This window comes from Hyaena hyaena, unplaced genomic scaffold (genome assembly GCF_003009895.1).
Source record: "Hyaena hyaena isolate Hyena2069 unplaced genomic scaffold, ASM300989v1 scaffold_383, whole genome shotgun sequence".
NCBI lineage: Eukaryota > Metazoa > Chordata > Mammalia > Carnivora > Hyaenidae > Hyaena > Hyaena hyaena.
This window is the reverse complement of record NW_024081014.1, coordinates 1,125,885-1,149,253: the sequence shown is the minus strand read 5'-3', so window position 1 is coordinate 1,149,253 and position 23,369 is coordinate 1,125,885. Positions and strand designations below refer to the sequence as shown.

At 49.4% G+C, this 23,369-nt stretch overlaps 1 protein-coding gene across 3 annotated transcripts in view; it reads left to right on the top strand.

Annotated features, from left to right (window-relative positions):
* Positions 1-20,090, top strand: part of BCORL1 (BCL6 corepressor like 1) — a 62,694-nt gene extending 42,604 nt beyond the window's left edge. For all 3 annotated transcript variants that reach the window (XM_039250789.1, XM_039250786.1, XM_039250787.1), the window contains 6 exons: positions 1,633-1,854; positions 4,220-4,386; positions 5,346-5,491; positions 13,059-13,136; positions 14,165-14,318; positions 17,824-20,090. In XM_039250789.1, the coding sequence (XP_039106720.1) occupies positions 1,633-1,854; positions 4,220-4,386; positions 5,346-5,491; positions 13,059-13,136; positions 14,165-14,318; positions 17,824-18,106 (1,050 nt within the window). In that variant the 3' untranslated portion in view covers positions 18,107-20,090. The remainder of the gene's footprint in view (positions 1-1,632; positions 1,855-4,219; positions 4,387-5,345; positions 5,492-13,058; positions 13,137-14,164; positions 14,319-17,823) is intronic.
* The last annotated feature ends 3,279 nt before the right edge of the window (positions 20,091-23,369 follow it).

The window sequence follows — 23,369 nt, the reverse complement described above, 5'->3', positions numbered from 1 at the left end:
CACCAGATTATTTGTTTCAGGCTAGGTGTTCTGGGTGTACAGAGAAAGAAGTCTAGAGCATTGTAGAATGTTTTAGAAGACATAGGATTTCAGTGAGACCTTGATAATGCTCTGAGGGATTTGGCTAAGTGGTGTGTATTAGTTATCTCTGGTGGTGTAACAGATTACCCTAAAACTTAGCAGCTCAACACAACAATAAATGTATTCTCTCCCACAGCTTCTGGGGGTCAGGAATTCATGAGCAGCTTAGCCAGGCCTGGCTTGGTGTCTCCCACGAGGTTGTAGTCAAGGTGTCAACCATGGCTCCATTACCCTGAAGGCTTGACTAGGGCTGGAAGGTCCGCTTCCAGGGCGGCCCCCTCACGTGACTGGCAAATTGATGCTGGTTGTTGGCAGGAAGTCTCTTTTCCTTGCCCCGTGGGCTTCTCCCAAGGACTTTTTGAGTGTCCTCATGACATGGTAGCTGCTTTCCCCCAGAACAAATGATCCAAAAGAGAGGAAGGCTGAAACCACATTTTGTCTTTTAGGAAGTAGCCTTGGAAGTCACACACTGTCATCTTTGTAGTCTCGTATTTGCTACACAGGGCAACCCTGTCCAATGCAGGAGGGGGCTACATACGAGCACAAACATCAGGAGGGATCATCAGGGGCCATCTTAGAATATGATGAAGGCAAAGTCTGCTCTCTGGTCACCCAGTGATTAATGTCCCTCTCACATGCAAAGTGTACCCACTTTGCCCAAGTGGGTCTCCCAAGGCCCCCCAAAGTCTTGTCCAAATATGACATCAGCTCCCAGTTTAAACTGTTTTTTAAATGTATTTATTTTGAGAGAGAGAGAGCAGGGGAGAGGCAGGGAGAGAGGGAGAGACAATTCTGAGCAGGCTCTACATGGTCAGCAAAGAGCCCACTGTAGGGCTTGATCTCACAAACTGTGAGATCATGACCCGAGCTGAGATAAAGAGCCAGATGCTGAACCAACTGAGCCATCCAGGCACCCCAGAATAAGGTCTTAGTTTAGAATCTCATCATCCAACTTAAGTCCAGGTGCAAATGAGGCTCCGGGGGTCTGGTTCCTTGAGTACAGTTCCTTGAACACATTTCCTCCCCATTGAAGACCCCACAAGGGAGAAAGGGAAGCTCAGAGAAGCTAGGCCTTCATGCAGGTCTTCGCACTAGCGAGTGGCAGAGGCAAGATCCCAAACCAAGATCTGTCTGACTCTTGCACCCAAGTGCTTTCCACCACCCAGGCTGGGCTTGAATGCAACCTCGGGATGTGATGTGGAGGAAGGTGAGAAGAGGCTGGGGAAGGTTTGAAGGCAGGTTGCAATAAGAGTGATGGCCTTGGCAACCATGCTTAAGTCAAAGAAGTCTCCAGTTCTCTTTACTCTCAGTTTGCTTTTGCTTATTTAGAAGTAGGACTTGTAAAAACCTCATCAAAGGGATATTGAGGCAGGTAAAGAGAGCATGCAGAGTGCTTGAAGGAAGCTGAGATATCCTCTCAATTTCTGATTTCTGAGCCCTTGGTCAATCATTGGTTTATGTGGTTGAGGATTTGAGCTCCTCAGCATCTGCTCACTGGATAGGAACTGGTGGGGGCCTGTGCTGATATGGGACTGCATCTGTGCTTTCCAGGGCAAAGGTCGTTGGAGCCAACAGAAGACGCGATCTCCCAAATCACCCACCCCAGTGAAACCCACCGAACCATGCACACCCTCCAAGTCCCGAAGTGCCGGCCCAGAGGAGGCCTCCGAGTCACCTACAGCCCGGCAGATCCCCCCAGAGGCACGTCGGCTCATAGTGAACAAGAATGCGGGCGAGACCCTCCTGCAGCGGGCAGCACGTCTTGGCTATAAGGTAGGGAGCTCCACGCCAGCAGGATGCCACTGCCCAAGCACCTGTGGAGAAGCTTCTCCTCATTGGCTCTTCTGTGGCCTGGGCAGGGCTTTGTTTGGGGTTTCAACCTCGACTGGACTCCTTCTACTGCCCAGATGGCCTCTGGGGCCGGCCAGCGTGGTATGTGGGAATGCAAGCTCATGTGAATATCAATTGGGAATGAAAATAATTGGAATGGTAACACAATATCGATAATCCAACACATTCCTAGGCCAGAAGTGGGATTTTGACATTGTCTTGAATTTCTCTTTGTGCTGGCTCCCCAACTCAGAGAAGAACAAGGATGATCACTGCTCTTAACATTCTCCCGCTGCCCCCATTTTGGCTCCCAGTAGAAGAGGAGGCAGTAGTGTATGGGGGGGGGCTAGGTTGGGCTCTCCTACCGTACACTACTTCCCTATGGATTGGAAAGGAAGCTGGCATTTATTGAGTACCACTTTTGTCCTATTAATAGCTCTGATTGCTTCATATCATTTCATCTCACCTTTAACCTGTGGAGGTAGGTTTTATTAGCCCCGTTCTACATGTGAGAACATCAAGGATTAGCAATGTGAAATGATGTGTCCCTTACTTACTACTTCATCTGTATGAGCTTGAATTCTCACCAAGGTCTTTTTGATGCCCAAGTACCAGGGTAGGGTGGAAGCCTGACTCAGTGACCATAATTAAATTTTGTTGGACGTTTGTGTTGATAGGAACTCCTTGACCATGTATCTTTGCCTACCACACCAATTGTTTCCTCAGGATTTGCTCTTAAGGGTGGAGCTGCTGGGTTATACAGTAGACCCTGATTTTTTTTTAAGGCTTCGAATAATCTACAACTGATGCATATAAAGACAGCTGCACTTCCAGCCAGGCTGGCCGTCACAGGGGAACTGCCTTGACAGCGTCTCACTGGCAACCTGCCCATCTTTCTTGAGCACCTAGTGTGGGGGCTGGGATAGGTGCCAAGGGAGATCTAAGGAAAGAAGATGACCAACACCTGACCTCAGGTTTAACCTTGTACCTAGAGCCAAACTAGCAAATCGGGAACCATAGGGGAACCAACCAGGGCAGGGTAGGAGCAGTCTGGGCAACCTGTCATGGAAGGGAGGGAGGAGGAATATGAGGCCTGAGAGAAGAGGCAAACCTCTGCGCTGGTGAGGAGGGTAGGGGGCCTTGCGCTCTCCTGGGTACGGGCAGCCTGATAGTTCCTGTATCCAAGAGACAGCACCTCCAACACAGGCACACACTCACTCACATGTTCACTCACTCACTCAATTGTCCTAGCCAGACAGCCTGCGAGCCAGCTGTCAGTTGGGATGCCTGGGAAGACCATGTCACCAGGACCTGACAGAGGCCTGATGATAGGCCCCTGGTAGCTGCTGCCTGCCTCTTCCCCTCAGAAGAGGGGCTGCCTCTCCCCTCCCCCTCAACATATTCACTAGCTTCATTTCAGACTACCTTGGATGCTTCCAGTGTCAGAGTCCCATCTCTAGTCCTATCGTGTAGCCCAGGGACACTGATCATTACTATATGTGAATGAATGACCACACTGGATTATACTTGGAGCAATCCTGATTGGAGAGGAGGCTAGAACTGAATGCTCTGGCATAAACATCCAGGACTAGTGCTTAAAACAATTAAAACTAGCATCCAAGGATAGTACTTAAACCAATTCTTCTTTCCTTATTCTTGAATCACCAGAGACTGTGCTTGCCACCACATGTCTCATTTCTGTGGTCTGGTGCTACCTTGCAAATCTCCAGACTAGGAAATCAGTGCTCAAGGACTTGAGGCCTGAGAGTACGAGCTGGTGGTAGGCAGGTAAGCCTCTCTGAGGACCTCATTCTAACAACCCACACCCAGATGAGGGAGTATCCTTGGTGATAAGAAATGTCTTCCCGCTGCTAAGAAAATAGCACAGAGTCAAGGCCGTTAGAATGGACCTCAGGATTGACTTTGGTAACAAACGATTTTGACACTTGTTTGTTAGTTACCGCAATAAGACTTACTCTTTGGACATTTGGAGAGCTTCAAAACTAACTGGAGTGATGTCAAGAATTAGGCGTCTCTTGGGGCACCTGGGTGGCTCAGTCGGTTGAACGTCTGACTTCCACTCAGGTCATGATCTCACAGTCCTGAGTTCAAGCCCCATGTTGGGCTCTGTGCTGACAGCTCAGAGCCTGGAGCCTGCTTTGGACTCTGTGTCTCCCTCTCTCTGCCTCTTCCCGACTCATGCTTGTTCACGCTCTCTCTTTCTCTCTCAAAAATAAATAAACATTAAAATTTTTTTAAAAAAGAATTAGGCCTCTTTTTGCTCATGGAGCTCTCCCTGTCCCCACAGGACGTTGTTCTCTACTGCCTTCAGAAAGATAGTGAAGATGTGAATCACCGCGACAATGCTGGCTACACAGCCCTGCACGAGGCCTGCTCCAGAGGCTGGACGGACATCCTGAACATCCTGCTGGAGCATGGGGCCAATGTGAACTGCAGCGCACAGGATGGCACGAGGCAAGAAGGCTGCCCCCTGCCCTCACCCCCACCCTCAGCTCTGCCCCTCACTCAGAAGAGCTTGCTGCAGCCTAGACCTTCACAGAACACCAGGCTACACATTGCAGAGAGGCCTTGTCAGGAGGTGTTTGAGGAAGACAGCTGCAGACTGTAGAGGGAAGTGGTTTACAGCAGGGGTGTATGAGTTCCTGGCTGGCCTGTCCACATTGGTAACTAAGGGCAGGTTGGGGTCATCTAGGGATCATCCCATTAAATGCAGCTTTACCAGTAACACCACTCAGGCATCCCTCAAATCCTCCTGGTAGCACATCTATCTCAGGCAGCATCTTAGGCTCTAGGAACCAGGAGGCTGACCTTAGGGTAATGCCCCAGATTTGATTCTTGATTTGATGTCTGTACACTTGAAAAAAGATACCTGCTCGGTCTTAAAGAAATTGTACCCATTCCCTTCTATCAGAGGGCCTACCTCCTGAGGAACATTGAGACATGAGCTGCATATCAAGTGGGGGGCTTGGGTCAGAGGACGCAGGCTCTGCTTGGCTGCCACCTGGTGCGGGGAGCCACTCTGCTCATCCCTGCTCCAGAGTAGTCATCCAGATCTTTCTGTTCATACCCTCACCATCTGCTTTAAGATTATCCTTGCCCTAGGGCCCCGTTCTCTCCCAAATTCCAGAGCTACAGTGGAGCTACATGGTACCCGAGGGACTGTCCCAAAATGTAGGGGGAACCTTGGAGAGCGAAATGGGAGTGGGGGGAGGAGAAAGAGGCACAGAGAGAGGAGAAGGAAGTAGGAAGAAATGATGGGGGGTATAGGCCAGAGGTGGTTTCTCTGCTCTAAGTCTTACCCACATTATCCTAGGATCATCTTATTTTATTTTCCCCTGATGAAGTAGCCTGAGGCCTAGACACCTAGGCTCCCGCTTGGGCTCTGTTGTCCTCATCCTGTTTCACCTCTACAGGCCAGTTCATGATGCAGTGGTCAATGACAACCTGGAGACCATCTGGCTCTTGCTCTCTTATGGGGCTGACCCCACACTGGCCACCTACTCGGGACAGACAGCCATGAAGCTGGCCAGCAGCGACACCATGAAGCGCTTTCTCAGTGGTAAGCACAGCCCAGGCTTGAAGCCATCATCCTTGGGGCTAGCCTCCAATTCCTAAACTCGTGAGGAGATATTCTTCATCTCCCTCCATCTCAACTCCCATGAGAGGCGTCAGCCCTCTGCAGGCTTTCCTTGAAGTGTCTTAGAAATCTCTATGCACTTTAAAAAGCCTAAAGGTCTACTTCCTCTTGTTCCAGTGCTATGAGTATCCATATCGCATGCATCCTCTTCAGGGCCATGGTAGCTCACAGGGACCCACTTCCTAGCTAGGTATGTCGGGTAGGCCTCCTTGTGAGGCAGCGGCCCGACTGATGGATTGAACTGGGGGCAAAGTGTATTGACCCATGTTTTGAACGGGTGTTAGTTACAAAGAAATGACACTTAGCATTTTGCTTTTGTTCTTGAACTTTCTCCTTGTTGGTAATCACAGTGGAACCCTCAGGACCCTTCCTGATGCTGTATTTCTCCCCCCCTGCCTATGGTAACTGATGTTCCCTCTGCACCCCCCTGAACCTTTTTTCTTCCTCTGTCATCTGGCCCCTTTGGAAGAGTGTGTGGTGTTCAGGTCCATGGCAAGGGCCACAAGCCAACATGTATTTATGTTCTTATTAGTGGACAGCCAGTTTGCCTGCAGTTAGGTAGCTCTGCTGAGTTGGGCAGCAGGGACATGGGACGGGGGGAAGTCCAGTGTGGGCATGCCCACTGGAAATCTCCTCAGACCTGACCTCTGAATGATGGAACTCTGCCTCCTTAGTGATATCACAGGTCAGCCCTTGCTCTAGCAGTTTCTTCTTCAGACTGCCAGAGTGCCCGACAGAAGGAGCTACTGGCAGTTGTCTCACTGACCCTCTGTAGAGGCCTCATTGTTTGCTGTTGAACCCCTTTCAGACTGGGAGCTTATGGGACCAAGGGTTTGCTCAAGGCCACTCACTCTCACTCTGGCTGTGGCCTTAGTTAGTCCTGAATCCCCACCTCCCCATATATAGTTCTGGGCTCCCAACCAGGAAGGAGATCATTTATTCGTTGAACAAAGGTTAACTAGGTAGCTGATGATGGAGGAAGAAACAAAGGAACGTGAACTAAAGGTTCCTGTGGAAGGAGGACTAGGTGGGAAGCATCACCTTGATACTAATAAAAGCCAAGGGATAAGCAATGGGAAGCCGTGGACAGAGGCCTTGACTCCTCCCTCAGCCATCCTTCATCAGGTCCCTAGTCAAGCCAACCAAACCCTGCAGTCACTGGTCACTGCATATAGGCCTCATGCCTCCCAGTGACACCCAGCCCTTCTAGCTAGGGGGCAGGACTGACTTTTCCCTCCCCTCAGCTCTGGGGCTGTCCCAGGCCACTGGCCGTGAAGGGCCGAGCAATTTGGTAATGCTCATCCAGTCATTTGTCCGAAGCCAGTCATGACTCTTGCTCACTGTAGCTGCACCATCATGGGGGCTCAGGGCCCCTTCTTAAATACCATGTGCCACATGCACTGTCTTATACATACACGTCTGCAGTCCAGCTGATTCCCAGAAGAAACTAGCACAGATGAACATCCAGAACTTCCCGACATGATAAAAGCACTGCATGAAGCTCTGTCTCTGACCAAGAGGTTTAATCCAGGCCCTCTCTGCACTAGAGACTGTCCTCCAGAGGGGACCCTCTGGATCCAAATAAAGCCATCTCTGACCACCTTAGTGCGCAGATAAACTCTTTTCTTTCCCGACCTCTTCTCCAGAATTCCAAAGGAATTAAAATATTGAGACCATTTTCAGTAACTAAAAATTTAGAAACAAACACATTTTTATCTCTTCTTCCCATTTCTGTTAGCTAATCCCAGCTACTAGCCAGCCTTTTGATGCCTCCTTCAACTAATCTGAATGCCGGCTCACGTTGCAGAGTCAAGAGAAGACTTAACTTTTTTTTAAATAAAGATTTTATTTTTAAGTAATTTCTATAACTAATGTGGGGCTCAAACTCACAATCCTGAGATCAAGAGTCGCATGCTCCACCAACTGGGACAGCCAGGAACCCCATGAGAAGACTTCTCTTAATTCTGACACTTTGTAGCCTGTCCAGGCCAAACACCTTCACTCAGATTTTGACATTGTTTCTCAACTTCATAGGCACAGAGCTACAGCTTCATAATGGGGGGCGGAACTGAACAGAGTGTTGGAACAGGGCTACCTCTTTTCCATGCAAATACCAAGTGTGCTCAGATGCAGATCTCTGTCTCCTGTTTGGGAAAGTGCTAGCAGCACCTGGCCCTTATGCCCCAGGGAGGTGCTGGCAGGGGTCAGTGGGCTCCTGAGAGAGGGAACTTGGGCCCATAGGCTGTTTTCGGGAGATGAGAAGACAATACTCAGTTTTTGTTTTTGTTTTTTTTTAATTGAGGTGAAAATCACCTAATACAACTGTTTGGAAGTGAATGATTCAGTGGTACTTAGTGTATTCACAATATTGTATAACCATCATCAGGGGCTCAATTCCTTAAACTGAGTATTTCTCTTTTTTATTAATCACAGCCACCCCCCACCCCCACCAGATGTCACAGAACAATTGGACAGGATGGTCTAGTGCCTGGAGGAAGCACCATGGGCTTGGAAGTGTAGGAGGCATTTCCCTCACTGCCCACCTCCCCAGCCCCTAAACCTGGATGCATTTGGGTGGACCTCTGGATTTATTTATTTTTTTAACTTTGCCTGTCGTGCAAAGGTATTTAAAAAACTTTTTGCTTTTCATCCCCAAGCATTTGCCTGACCAGACTCTCTGTAGATTAATTGTCTTCTCCCTCCCCTGGTGGAGATCCCACTGGGCAGAAAATGAAGGTGAATCCCTGTAGAGTGCAAAGGGCTCCATTTTCTGCAGGTGGAAAAGATGAGTGAGAACGTCAGTGTTGTTCCTGGTGTGGAGCTTCCTTCTCTTTGTGTAAGGCTCCTGTTCTGGAAAAGTCTGGGAATGAAACCTTCTTTTAAATACACAAAAGAATGTCACTATTTACAAGTATCCTGTAGTGAATCCTTTAGCAAAGCAGAAGATGCTCGTAATTCATCTGGGTTGTAAATATGTACTTTTCTGTATTGAGTTGGCTTAAAGTAAGGCCTGTTTCTCCAGAAATCATGAAGGATGCAGTGGCACCCCTTCTATTCATCCATCTATGCATTTATTGAGCCCCAGTTAGGTTTCCGGTACAGTGCTGGGTACTGGAGGTCAAAAAGCGAACCCTTTCTCCCTCATCCTTGGGCTTGGGGCACCATGCCATGCAAACTGTCCAAGAAGCCTTTGGAAGACCTTCTCCTTGGACCAAATTACAGGCAGGCATGTGACTGATTTGCCTTTGACCCTTTGAAGAAAAGAATAATACCCAGGCTAGTCAAGGGAAAACAGATTCGTTTTCATCTGTCAGAAAGAATGTGGGGGCCGAGGGGAGTTGCTGCAGTTTGGTTTTGGGGCATCCGAGGAAGGATCAGTACTGCTTTTTCTTCCACTGATGAAAGAGTTAGCAGTTTACCACCCAAGGTCACTGAATCACAGGTTTTTGTTTTTCCTGCCAGAGACTTTTGCCGTATCACCCCATGTCGAGGACCACTTGTTTTCTTTCTTTTCCTCTCTCCTTTCGAGTCTCTCAGTTAGTGACTTGGTTGGAGGACATAGGGAGTGGTATGATGGGACCCTGAGAAAGACAGAAACTCTGCCAGGGTGACCACTCACCTTGAGTACTTAAAATTTTTCTTTTATTGAGGTGAAATTCACATAACCTAAAACCAAAGCTATTTAGAAGGGAACAATTCAGTGGCATTTAGTGTAGTCACAATGTTGTGCAACCACTGCCTCTATCTAGTTCCAAAACCTTTTCATCACCCCCAGAATGAAACCCCAAACCCATTAAGCATTTGCTCTCCATTTCCCCTCCCAGCCCCTGGCAAACACCCATGTACTTTCTGTCTCTATGGCCCTGCCCATTCTGGATATTACGTATAAATGGAATGATACAGCATGGGACCTCTTGTGTCTGACTTCTCTCATGTGGCATCATGTTTTTCAAGGTCCATCCATGTGGTAGCATGTTTCAGTACTTCCTTCCTTTTTCTTAAAGTTAATTTATTTATCTTGAGAGAGAGAGAGAGAGAGAGAGAGAGAGAGAGAGAGCTGGAATAGGGGAGGGGCAGAGAGAGAGAGAAACCCAAGCAGGCTCCATGTTGTCAGCATGAAGCCCGATGCAGGATTTGAACCCATGAACCATGAGATCATGACCTGAGCTGAAATCAGGAGTCAGAAGTGTAACTGACTGAGCTACCCAGGCACCTTGTACTTCCTTTTTGATGCTGAATGGTATGCCATTGTACGGATCTACTCCATTTTCTTTATGCCTTCATTGGTTCATGGGCATTTGGATTGTGTCTGCCTTTTGGCCGTTGTAACTCGTGCTGCTATGAACATGTGTGTAGAAGCATCTGTTTGAGTACCAGTCCTCGGTTCTTGTGGATATATACCCAGGAGTGGGATTGTGGGGCTGAGGGCACTTTTTGGTGGAAAGGAGAAGAATAAAGGACTGAAATTTATTGGAGGGGCAGGGGACAGTCAAGGGAAGAGGAATATCCCTCTTTGTCCCTATTGTACTTGAAGGCTTATAAGGAAATATGACTGGAAGGTGCGCCATCAAGCAACCGTGGGAGCTTCTTCGGGCACGCAGCTCATAGGCCTTCCCAGACAATTGCATCTTTGCTCATGCCCATGCACACTGGGCTGCCTCAGAAAGGCAAATTCACCTGCAAATGACAAAGACTTGTTGTCAGTGAGGAGAATTAGTGGAATGTGCCAGGGGCTCTGAAGGCAGTCCCTAGAGAGGAGCCCCAAGAATGTGGTGAACCAGGGCTCTGATGGAATCCTCGTGTGACCTCCTGGGAGACAGCAGTCCTTGGAGCACATGTGTTTTGGCATGCTGGTTAAGCAGGCTTTAGGTCTTGCCTCGTAGTAATTCCTCCCTCCCTCCCTGTCTTCCCCATATGTTTATTTGCTCTTACTAGGTGGCAGGCACCTGGGCTCAGGCCATGGAAAGACAATGATGAACAACACAGACATATTCCCTGCCTCTTGGAGACTTATGATCTCATGCCTTCATCTCCCAGGACACCTAGCACAAGGCCAGGCACAGAATAGGCACCTACCTAACTGACAGATGCTTTCAGGAGAAACTCCTTCCAACTCTCAAGGGACACGGGGTCCAGAAGAGCACAGAAACTGGCAGTCATGACCTCAAGAGTTTTTTGTGGAGTACATAAAAAAGATCTAATGTGCGTGACTAAAGGTTTTCCACTGTAGCTGCTCAGCCATTATTTTGAAAGCTTTCTCTTGCTGCCTTTTCCTACCAGAAGAAGCCCTTCATCTCCTAGAAGGTTGCTAAAAAGTTAGTTCTTTTCGTAGCTCACAACAGCTAATAGGCATTTTTGCTGACAGACTGTGTGACCCAAAAGGGAAGTATATTGGAGTGCGGTGGTGCCTTTCATCGGGGGGAGACTGGCTTTGTGCCTTTAGGAGTGGCCACCAGCTTCCTCCTGGGATTTGGTTTCCAGAGGGCACCCTCACATCACCTGTGCCCTTTGGACTCTCTCCCATACTTCTGCCCGGGTGTCACCTGAGGGCTGGTAGCAACCATTATAGAGCTAAGTCAGCTTGCCAATTGTGCTGGGTGGCATACTGCCAACCACTGGGGCATGTGCCTACAGATACCACAGTTGAATTTGTCATGAAAACCTGTCTTTTGTACATGTGGGGCTGAGAGGTGAAGCAGTTCCACTAGATGATGCTTAGCTAGGAGACAAGGAGGCAAAGGGTGACCTGACGTCTAGCCTCTGATCAAGTAAGCAAAAGGTGGTTAAAAATTTGTTTTTTTTAGTGTGGCAAAATACTTACAGCATAAAATTTATCATTTTAACCTTTTGTTTTATTTTGCTTTTTTTTATTATTTTATTTTGTAATTTATTTTTGAGAGAAAGAGAGAGACAGAGAGCAAGAAGTGGAGGGGCAGAGAGAGAGGGAAGCCCAGAATCTGAAGCAGGCTCTAGGCTGCACACTGTCATCACAGAGCAGGATACAGGGTCAGAACTCCCAAACTGAGAGATCATGACCCGAGCCGAAGTCAGACGCCCAGCCAACTGAGCCACCCGGGTGCCTCTTATTAACTCGTTTTAAAAATTTTTTTTAATTTATTTTGAGAGCGAGATTAGAGAGCAAGCAGGGGAGGGGCAGAGAGAGAGGGAAAGAGAGAATACAAGCAGGCTCCACACTGTCAGCATAGAGCCCGACCTGGGATTCAATCTCACAAACTGTGAGATCATGACCTGAGCTGAAATCGAGAGTCAGATGCTTAACCAGCTGAGCCACCCAGGTGCCCCCTACTATTTTAGCCATTTTAAAAAGTGTACAGTGAAGTGACATTAAGTGCATTCAGAATGTTGTGCAACCATCACAACTACTGAGTTTCAGAACTTCATCACCTCAAAAGGAAACGCTGTGCCCATTAGGCAGTCACTTCTTGTTCCCTCCTAACTACCCATATGCTTTCTGTCTCTAGATTTTCCTGTCCTGGATATCTTATATACACGGAATTATATAGCATATGGCCTTCTGCGTACGGCTTCTTTAATTTAGTATAATGTCTTTAGGGTTCATTCATGTTGTAGCATATGCCATTACTTTGTTTTTTATTATAACTGAATAATATTCCATTATATGGATGGACCATGTTTTGTTTATCCCTTCATCAGCTTAACAACATTTGGGTTGTTTTCACTTTTTTGGCTATTGTGAGTAGACCTGCTATGAACATTCATTTGTGTATAAGTTTCTGTTTGAACACCTGTTTTCAATTCTTTGGGGGTATATACCTAGGAGTGGAAGCAAAAGGTTTTTATGAGGGTAAACTTGGCCCTCTTCCCCATGTTTTTCAAAGATGAAACAGAAGGAATTCTGCTTCCTTATCTTACTTTGAATTGGAGAGATCCTGATTGGCTGTATGAACACTGTGACCTGCAGGGAATTGAAATCTTGGGACAGGTCTGAGATTGTACTGGGAGAGTCCATTCCCTACAACATTAAAAGCAGGGATCCCAGACCTAAATGCCTCAGGCTTATCATGTAAGAGAGCAGAGCAGGCTGGGTGGGGATTATTGAACCGGAGAACGTACATGTCGCCTCTCCCTCCGGCCAACTGTTGACATGCAGGAATGTGGGACGCTGTGTTGCCAGATTTTCTGATATTTTTTTTCAAGAAGAGTTGGAAATCCAAATTTTTTGGTGAAATCTCTCAATTTTAAAATGTTTGACATTTTTTATTTTTATTTTTTGGTTTAAAACATTGGGGCAAACCCCAAGTGGTCAGTGGGTAGATTTGGGTCCTGGCTGCTGGTTGGCAACCTCTGATTGACAGCAGGAAATGTATCTCTCCCTGTTAGCCCCCAGACACGCTAGTGGTCCTTCCTTCCCTTCTCCCATTCTCCTAGCCCCATATAGACGTACTTTGTTTCTAGGCCCTTCTCCAGCCTACCCTCCTTGTCTCACTGCCTCCTCTTCTTTCATCAGATCACCTCTCGGATCTTCAGGGCCGGGCAGAGGGTGACCCTGGAGTGTCCTGGGATTTCTACAGCAGCTCTGTGTTGGGTGAGCTTTGAGTCGGATTCCTCCCATGCTTGTCTGTGGCTCAGAGATGGGGGATTGCTTTGGGTTTCACGGATTCTTCTCAAAGACAGGAGTGACCCTGTGGGGGCAGCCTTTCTCCACTTGTTAGTAACTTATAGACCCTTTCAACCAAAACATTAGCCCATGTTCCCCCTAGACTCAGAATACAATGGCCTAAACCAGGGATGCCACAAAGCCACCCCTCATTAGCCCTCCACCACTTATGCCCTGGTTATTGTTTTTATTCTCTCTCTTCCAAGTGCCTTTCTCCTCCCTTGCTTTGTCCTAACCCTGCCACAAGCCACTGTATTGCATTGTCATCTCTTGTTCACACTCAGGAGAGACCCAGCCCGTTACCTGGTCATGATCATTCTTTCCCTGCCCTGCCCCCACCATGCACAGTTTCTGAGACAGCTGCTGCCTCCCAAGCCCTTAGCCTCTACCCAAGCTTTCCTCTCTTGGAAGCATCTTTCTCTGTGGCAGTCAGCTAGCACTCATGTCTGGGGCTGGGGCTGCAGGTTGGGGGAGATGGTCAGCCCTAAGCTCTGGGGAAGCTAGAGCTGGGGAAGGTTGGGATGGAATGAAATATGCCACACCCAAACACGTAGCCAGGGAAGGGGACTGGCTGAGCAGCCCCTCAGGGCTTCTGAGAGCCCTGCAGGCACGGCAAGTGTTTCTACCTTGCCTTTGACTGCTGGTAGTATCATTGGGCTCCATCTCCAAAGGCCAAGCGGCTAGTCCTTCATATCAGCCAGCTGTTTTCCAACCAAAAGGTGGAGTATGATGAATTTCTGGCCAGAAACTACTGTCTTCCAGGGACAGGACTTTCACACGCCCTCCCAAGGATGGGAGCCATGGGATCAGCAAAACTTGGCCCCAACTAGGGGTCTGTGAGCTTATTGTTTATGTCCTGATCACCCGTCTCCATGCCCTTTTATCTTATTGGAGCATTTTTTCTTCAGTTTTGTGCATGTAGCTAAGTCCTCGTATCCCATGTGCTCTCCTTACAGAAGAAAAAGATGGCTTTGCCTGTGACCTCCTACATAATCCTCCTGGGAACTCTGATCAAGAAGGAGATGATGTGGAAGAGGATGACTTTATGTTTGAGCTCTCAGACAAGCCTCTTCTCCCTTGCTACAACCTCCAAGTGTCAGTGTCCCGTGGGTAAGTGTCTAAGGGATCTATAGGGACTGAATGCCAGGATCCTGGCAACCCCTGGCCTGCCTACCTGGGAAGGGTGGTGTTCTCCAGAAGGAAGCAGACACCTGGAGAGCACATGCTGGAGCTTAGGGAAAGCTGACATATGACCAAGACTAGCCTGACTTTACCACCCTGATTAGTTACATTCAGAACAGAGGCTGTAAGCTCTAGTTATATTGACTGTATGTATTTCCAAACCCAAAATCTAGTTTCACTCTCTGAAGAATTCCACTGCTGTTCCTTGATGTAAGAGATGATCTGGGAGATGTTTGAGCTGATGAACTATTAGAATCTCTGGAACATTTCTGTGGTTTCTGGGAACAGCCAGACAGAATATTTGAAATTGAGATTCTTGGAAAAGCTAGCACATATGGTTACCATAGCTAAGAGGCTGCTGGGGTCCTTAAGTAATCCGCAGCCTGCTTTATTGTAGCCTTAATGTTGGCAAGAGGATGGCCTCGGTACTGTCATCTCAGATCACTGTGTGTATTGTTAGCAGGCATCTCCCATTTTTGGATACTAGAATATACCTGACGCTTACCATTAGACCGAACCCAGTTGAATCTCGATTTGAGGATTCATAAGGGACTTTGACAGCCTGCGGGACCACGGTCCTTGTCAGCTGTCACCGGATGGCAGTGTGTGGCAGTGCTGCTCAGGAGGATGCGGAATGAATTGTCCTTTTGTTCTCAGCCTCCACCATTAGGTGTTTTCTTCCTCTTTTCCGATATGTTTGTAGGCTCTCTTAAGGATACTTTTCCTTTGATACTTATTTTGGAAACATCAGACCCTGTCTTTTTTAAAAAAAGTGAAGGCACATGAAGTGCACATGGTCGAGAGAAGGGTACATAATGGATTAGGAGGCCTTCAAGTGAGTCCCTCAAGTTGACTACTCTAAGCATTCACCATCCGGCCACCATGGTTTCTTTGCATCCCTTCCCCCAGGGGCTGATAAGAATAAAAATAGCCTATATGATGACACTAGTTGGGATCAAGTTTCAGGGGCTTTTGGTCCTTATTCTTCTGGGCATCAGCTGATCCCTGAGGGCGGGGTCGGGCCTCTGAGATATAGTATTGCACAGTTAATTAATTCCTCCAGAGTATTCAGCACCTCCTTCTCTGAAACCAGATCTTGGGCCCTCGGCAGTAAAAGGACCAGGCTAGTATGTGTGAGGTGTGGACGGAACACAGGGCAATCAAGAGCCATGCGCCACCCAGCAAGCTGAGCAGCAGGCAGTTTTTCAGTTGAGAACTTGGTACGGGAAAAGCTGGTTTTCCTGACATTACATCCTCCCAGTGCTCTTCTGAATCTGCCCTTGCCCACAGCTGTAGCACACTGTGAAATGCATGTTCTTCAGGAAGTAGGAAGGGTGTAGAATGATGACCCTGAGGGATGGCTGGGTTCAGAAGTGCCTTCAGAATCATCCAAGCAAGCTGAATTCTGCTCACCAAGTGTTAATGTTCTGAGGGGTCTTTTCCATTCTTCCAAAGTGATGGTCCAAGGGTATGGTGTCTGTAGTCCCTTTCTCTGAACCCAGAGCACTCCATTTCCTGGTGGTGTGAGTAAAGGGGTTACTGTCACTGGGAAGAGCATTGCATTTTAGGGAGAAGGGCTGTGGGTACGGGTAGAAGTGGTAGGTGTTGTACAGGACACTCAGTTCTTTTTTTTTTTTTTAAGTTTATTTTGAGAGAGAGAGAAAGTGTGAGCAAGTGGGGGAGGGGCACAGAGGGAGGGTGAAAGAGAGAATCCCAAGTAGGCTCCGTACCCTCAGCACAGAGCCAGACGCACAGCTCAAACCCACAAACCACAAGACCACACCCCAAGCTGAAACCAAGAGCCGGTCACTCAACCAACCGAGCCACCCAGGTGCCCCAAAAGAAAACACTCAATTCTGTAAACATGTCTTCAGCAGGCACTCCAGGTCAAAACCCAAGGGCCAGAATACAGCCTTCAAAGAATCTCTAGTATAGAGGAGGAGAGACAAGTATACGATTAGTTCTAAAAAAAGACAAAGTGTCCAAAGCAGATTTATTATTATAAAAATTTCATGCAGTTCAGAAAGGTGTCGAGTGAATAATGGAAGTTCTAGTACACCCTGAGCCCCCATTCCTGTGCCACAGAGAGAACCACAGTTTATATTTCTTTTGTATCCTTTCTGAAACGGGCTGTGTTTCTAAGTATTATAAAAGGGATATGAACCAAGCCCATGAGACTGTGGAAGATGGGACAAACAGGCAGTTTCATGAAACGGGAACCCATTTCATGGGTGATATGGTGCCTGAGCTGGGCCCGAGAGGCGACAAGGATGGAGGGCCAGCCACAAGCAGAGGCATGAGACAGACAAGTTCAGAAGGCGGGACTTGTCCTTCAGCAGATGGCTGGCACTCGGTGGGGTGGGAGGGTATACTGTGTGTGTGAGTGTGAGTGTGTGTGTGTGTTATTGGGGGAGATTGAGCCAAAGAAGTTGAATGGGGTCATGTTTGAAAGGTGTTGCTATAATATCATGGTAAAGAATGTAGAGGTTTCTTTGCTGGAGGTACTGGGGATCCATGGAAAGCAGTTTAGGGAGTGAGAAGGTCAGATTCTCTTTTTTAGAAAAGGGATAGTAACAGATGCAGTGAAGGTGGGTGGGGGTGCGGCAGGGAGACTCTTGGCGGGGGGAGACCAGTTAGGAGGCTGATGCAAATGCTGCGGGTAGGACAGGGCAATGGCCAGGATGGACAACCTTGGAGACAGAACCATCAGCAGGAGGAGGCGGCGTCTCTTCCTAGTTTAGTCCAAGTGAGCACGTGGCCCAGGACCAGCGTCCCCGGCACCCCTCCCAGCTGTCCCCAGGCTGCCGCCCAGGCCAGTCGGGTGTGCTCAGCAGAGTCAGACTGGCTGTAACGTGAGCTCTGGCCCTGCAGAAACGATGGTGCTGCCGCTGGAGAAAAAAACTAGTCTAATGCATTCCAGAGCCAAGGAGAAATGCCTTTCAGATTACCCGCAGTTTAGGCCTTTCTCCATAGCTCCCCGTCTGTTGGGGAAGGTCTTGGAGAACGAGAGGCAGGGGAAGCAGGAGTGTGAACAGGAAAGGGAAACCAGACAGGGTAGCAGGGCTCAGTGGGGAAAGAACTGGTCCCAGCAGATGGTAAATTCCAGGTCACGGGATGTGGGGAAGGCCTGGGGATGCCTCCTAAGAGTTTTGGGTTCTAGAAGGTCCCTTTCCTTCCTGCTCCCACTATATTAAAGGGAAGAGGTCAGTCATGGGTTGAGTGCTCATGACTGAGCTGAAAGCTGGTTCAGCCAGTGTAGGCTAGCACAGATTTCTGCCTCAGCGACACCGAAGGAGCCCATGGTTTAGTTTGAGGTGGGGTGGGGTGGGCAGGTAGCCAAACTGGCAGCCTTCCTGGGCATTTCAGAGTGTTCCCAGCACCCCACTGTTTCCCCGCAGGCCTCTTCCATAACCCCTACTCTTGCCTCTTCTAGGCCCTGCAACTGGTTCCTCTTTACCGACGTCCTGAAGAGGCTGAAGCTTTCCTCCAGGATCTTTCAGGCTCGGTTCCCGCACTTTGAAATTGCCACCTTGCCCAAGGCTGAGTTCTACCGGCAGGTGGCCTCCAGTCAGCTTCTGACCCCAGCTGAGAGGCCCGGAGGCATGGACGACAGATCCGCCCCAGGCTCCTCTGAGACTGTGGAGCTGGTGCGGTATGAGCCAGAGCTACTTCGGCTCCTGGGGTCTGAGGTGGAGTTCCAGCCGTGGAACAGTTGACCGGGAAAACAGCCCCTCCCTTTTCTTCTTTCTCCTCCCAAATTAACCCTTCCCCGCCTCCCAGGTCTTTCCCCCACCGAGCACCAGACTGCAGAATGAGGCAATAATACGGACCAACAAGAAGCCGCCTTATCAATGCCAGCATTAGTGACTGGATTTTTTTTTTTCTGGTTATTATTAGTTCTCATCTCCCTGTCATCGTCATTGTTGTGGTTGGTGATGGGGGTGGAAAGCTGAATTCCACATCTGAGGGCAAGAGGTCCTGGGGATGGTGGGAGGTGGCGCCAGGGTCCCTTGGGGTGGCCTCGGCCTGTCCAGAGGAGAAATGAGAAAAGGCCAAATCTCTGAGCGCCCCCTCCGTTCCCCTGTGTTCTTCTGTCTTCCATAGTATTTATTTTATTAGTATTTAATTTGTATTGTTTCATTGGTTTCTGATAAGTCTGTATCACTGTGACGATTTGAGACAACTTGTTGTATTGAGGGACTTTCTTCACCTCCTTTGTCTTTCTTGATAAGCTCTGGAGCTGCCCCCTCCCTCTGACAAAGTTACTCCCAGGTTTGTTTTTACCCCAGTAGGGAAGGGGTCAGGTGGGGCGGGGGGGCCTGAGGACCCTGACTGATGAAGGTGGCTGGTGCTGGCCCGGGGCTGGGGGGGTGAGGGTAATCCTGAGGCTTTGGTGCTCCCCCCGCCATTTTTCTGTTTTACCACCTGCCCTTCGCAGCAGCAGCCCTACTATCTGGAGATTAGTGTTTCTGGGGAGGGATGGATTGTGAAGGTGGGGAGCTAGTGAGTCACTGTACTTGGGGAGAGTTGAGAATGGGCCTGAAAGCTAAGGTCGCCCCTCCTCCTCACACTTCCTTCACTGCTCCCCTCAGAGTGCACAACATGGGCTTGATCCTTGTGTCTCCCCCCCCCCCGCCCCCAGCCCCCCTACCCATTCTGCCTTTGTCCCTTCTGGATGCTGAGCCTCTCAGCTCCCAGCCCTTGCCCCTCACCTCTCCCCCTTCCCAGACTCAGCACCACCTTCGTCTCTCCTCCCTGCTTCTCCCTCTGCCCCCTATTCTCCTTTGGAATCTGCAGAGGGCTCTGGGATTGATGGCCAATTGTGAGATCCAGGTCTCAGCTATTTCCTAGCTGAGGGCAGGAGGCTGGGCTCCAGCTGGGCTCCACCCGAGTTCCACTCCCACCTCGCCTCAGGACCTGGGGCTGAGTGTGGGGCCCCTGCCTGGCCGCCCTCCTGGCCTCCAGCGCTGGGTTTGTTTAGGGTGAGAGAGTGAGAGAGAGAGAGAGAGAGAGAGAGAGAGAGAGAGGAGCTCGGGCTGTTTCCCTGTCCCTGCCCCCTCTGTGGCATTGTCTTTCCTACTCTTGTTCTTATTTTTCTACCAATTGCTATTTTTTCCAAACAATCCTTGTAGAGAGTATGTACCATCTAAAGGCAGGAGGGCCTCTCTATGGCCGGCTCTGATTGGAGATGGTACAGTTTTATTGTACAGGTGCTAAAACAACAACAACAAAAGAAGAAAATGGAAAAAAAAGACAAAAAAAAGGCAAAAAAAAAAAAAAGCCAGTTTGAGGATGGGACAATCTGTTCTCTGGAGACTCCTGACCCATGCAGGAGATTGGTGGTTATTTTCTTTGTATTGTGTTTGTTCTTTGTTCCCAGGGGGAAGTTCTAGGCCCCCTTCTGTAGGACTGCTCCCCACCCCCACCATACTGCCCAGTTGGTTTTGAACAGTTGTTCTCCCTTTTAAAACAAAAAACTATATATATATATACATATATATATATATATATATATAAAGTTGAGGGGTTTGGGGTTTTAATTTTTTGGTTTTGTGGGGGGTTCATGGTATTGTGTGGTTTATTTTATGTTTGCCTTTACCTTTTTGCATTTGGGTGTGTATTCTGGCTGCCCTTTATGTTTCATTTAAGCAACTGGCTGTGGAGTCAAAAACACTTGCATACTGAAAACCTGCGTCAGGGCTTCTGTCTCCTGTCTTTTCTCCCCATACTGGTTTTTCTGTGGTTAAAGCAGATGGGTGTCCTGATGAAGTCAACGGGAAAACCCTGATCCTGCCTTGCAGTTTGGGTACAACGAGTGAGGACAAAATGAAGGGGCTAGCGAACATTTGGGTCACTGGGGCAAGATCTGGAAAGAAAAGACAAGGCAGGGGCACATCCTGGGTGGGGGAAGTGGTGGGGAGAATTGAATACTTGCATCGGTTTAGGTGTGTGTGTGTCTGCGGTGGCATGTGTGTGTTCCTTGTTCGCTATAGGGGTAGCTGCAGAGCTGGAAGGAGAGCCCTCTCAGGCAGCTATAAAGAATGATCCTCTTTAACTCAAGGAAATCACCTGCCTGCTGCTCTCTTGCCCTGGGCCACCCACATCCACATCTGACTGCACAGTCTTCTCACTGCCCTCACTGTTGTTCCCCTGCCCTCCCACCCCCTGGCCACCCACACGGTGCAGGCAGTCCACGGTTCTGGTTTCCTAAGACCCAGCTACTATGGAGGCAAGATGCCCATCCTATATTTTACACCTTTTCCCACTTCTGAAAAACAGTGGTAGAAGCTCCCAGTTCCTTTTGCCTGCTGGCTTCAGAACATACCTGTTACTGTTGGAGGAAAAGGGGATGTTGGACAGGCCTGGGATGTCTCCCTGTGGCTAAGTCTCTGGAGAGCCCTGTCCATGCACAAGTGAGGGGATCTGTGGTTCTGGCCATCTGGAGTCTAGCCATCCCCAGGAGCCATGTATGAGCTGCTCTTTGCTCCAGCCCCAGGAGCATGCTTCAACCCAGGTCTTTCTGCCCAGATGGAGGAAACTCCATCCCTTTGAGCCATGGCATTAATCTTCCTCATTGGCCGTTGCTCACTTCCTGATCTTGATGCCTGTAGAATACTTGCTTTCTCAGGTTCCTAAACAACCCCATAGCAGTACTGAATTTAGGTCAATCCTCTGTTTGGAACTTGGAGTGAAGAAATCAGACATGTCAATAGGTCATGAAAGCTATGTGGTGAGTGCAAGGATTCAGTTCAAAGGGCAAGGACACCAGGGTGGTTGGAAGGACTCACCGAGAGAGGGTGCCCAGGTGACACTTAAGTAGAAAAATAGGAGTTAGGGGTGTCGAGGAAGCATCTCTGGACTGAGGGGCCAATCTGAGCAAAGGCTTGGAGACAAATGAGGGTAGTGTGTGTGGGGAAACTACAAGCCACTTCAGGGTCATTGCAGCTGGAAAGGACAGATGGGGAAGGAGGGGGCAGGAGCCCTGCCAGGCACGCCAAGGGGCACGGCTTGGATTTTTCCCTTAGATGATGGGGAACCGTGGGAAAACTTCAAACTGGGTAGCGATAGGGGTATTTTTTGTTTTTGTTTTTATGGTAAAAATGTGTTGGAGGTGGGCCACAGAGGAAGAAAGAGATTCAGGCGAAAGGAGGAAGGGAGAGTGGTAAGGTACTATAAGGATTTCTAGTTAAGGCAGGAGGGAGATGCCATGGGCAGAGTCAGAATGACTCCAAAGACAGGGCACCTAGGTGGCTCTAATGGCGTCTGACTTCAGCTCAGGTCATAATCTCCTGCTTGAGATTCTCTCTCTCTCCCTCTTTCTCTGTCCATGCCCTGCTCTTTTCAGTCTCAAAATAAATAAATGAACTTTATTAAAAAAAAAAAAAAGACCCCAAAAGAATAGGTGAGGGTCCTCTGGGGAGCCATGGACAACCCTGGGCTTCTGGGTTTGGGTGTGTAGGGTACACACACCTCTTTATTTACCTGCAGAAAGGAGGCAAGTTAAAAGCAAAACCAAACAGCAGTTCCTTGTTCTCTTGCCTTTGGGCTCCTTTCCCCACACCTTTCCTAAATACATCTCATTGCCCCTCGGCCAGAGTGGGAAGACCAAAGCAGGAGGTATGGGTTGTGATCTGAAGTCTTCATCCCTGCTCCAGATTTGGGTGATCTCCTAATCCTTCCAGTGTGTCCTAGGGGAAGGGGCCAGCTCCACCACTTGCCACCTAGGCTGAACTTGGGTGAGAACCTAATCTTTCTGACTCTTCATCGCTCTGTCTGCCAAATAGTGCTCAATTTACCCACAAGGGAAGAGAATCATACTGAGTAAACCTGGCCGTTTAGCTGAAGTTAGTTCCTCCTACATGCCAAGGTCGTGGGCCAACAGTTACTGATGGTTTTACCAGAATGTTCCTCTTTGGGGTGCAGGGTTAAAGGGAGGCCCTGTTCAACTCTCCGTATTTCCAGAGAAGGGGTCATCCGCTATCTGTGCACCTCTATTTGGGTCAGAGGGGGGCCAGTTGGGCAGCAAACTGCCCCTTCCACATTCTAACCTATAACAGGGAAGCTTGTTGAGTGTTTTACTGTGTCCAGCCTGCTAAGGGGTGTGTGTGTTAGGGGAGAATAGGGTTTGTGTCCAGCCTGCTAAGGGGTGTGTGTGTGTGTGTGTGTGTGTGTGTGTGTGTGTGTTAGGGGAGAATAGGGTTTGTGTCCAGCCTGCTAAGGGGTGTGTGTGTGTGTGTGTTAGGGGAGAATAGGGTTTGTGTTCAGCTTGCTAAGCTGTGTGTGTGTGTGTGTGTGTGTGTGTGTATGTGTGTGTGTGTTAGGGGAGAATAGGGTCCGCCCCAAAGGCAGCCTGCTTAGCTGCCAGGAGGAGGTGCCTGTGCTTCGGCCTCCTGGACCCCTCAGCGGGCGGGCCAGGACTCCACGTGTTCCCCTAGACTCCAGGTTTCTACCGCGAGGGGAGCGGGCGCGCCGCAGTGTCGGGGGCAGCTGGGTGCGGACCCCTCCCCAGCCTGCCACCAGCCCTGCGGGAGCCCAGGCTCACACCAGAGCTGGCGGCCCGGGGCCCTCCGGCGCCAAACGGATGCCGATGCAGTAGGCCTCCTCGATGGCTCTCCGATTTCAAGGCACTTCGTGGACTTGCAGCTATAGGCAGGCCGCGGAGGGGAGGCGGGTCAGGCCGGGTGCCCCGCGGCGAATAGTGGAAGCGGAGGCTCCCTCCGCCACCGGGGAAGATCCGCAGCCAGTGCGCCAGGCCGGGTCCGCCGCGTGCTCACCTGCCGGTCCCGGAGGCTGGGGGAGGGGGCAGATGGGGGGCGGGGCGAGGGCGCGACAGGCCAATGGGTAGAGGGCATTCAGACCACTGCTGAATTCTCCCGGGAAAGTAGAGGGGTGGAGTGCAGGGGGAAGTTCTAAGCTCCCGAGCAATGGAAAGCCTTGGTGGTGTCTGGAGCCGCCCAGGGACAGTTGGGGGCACAGGGT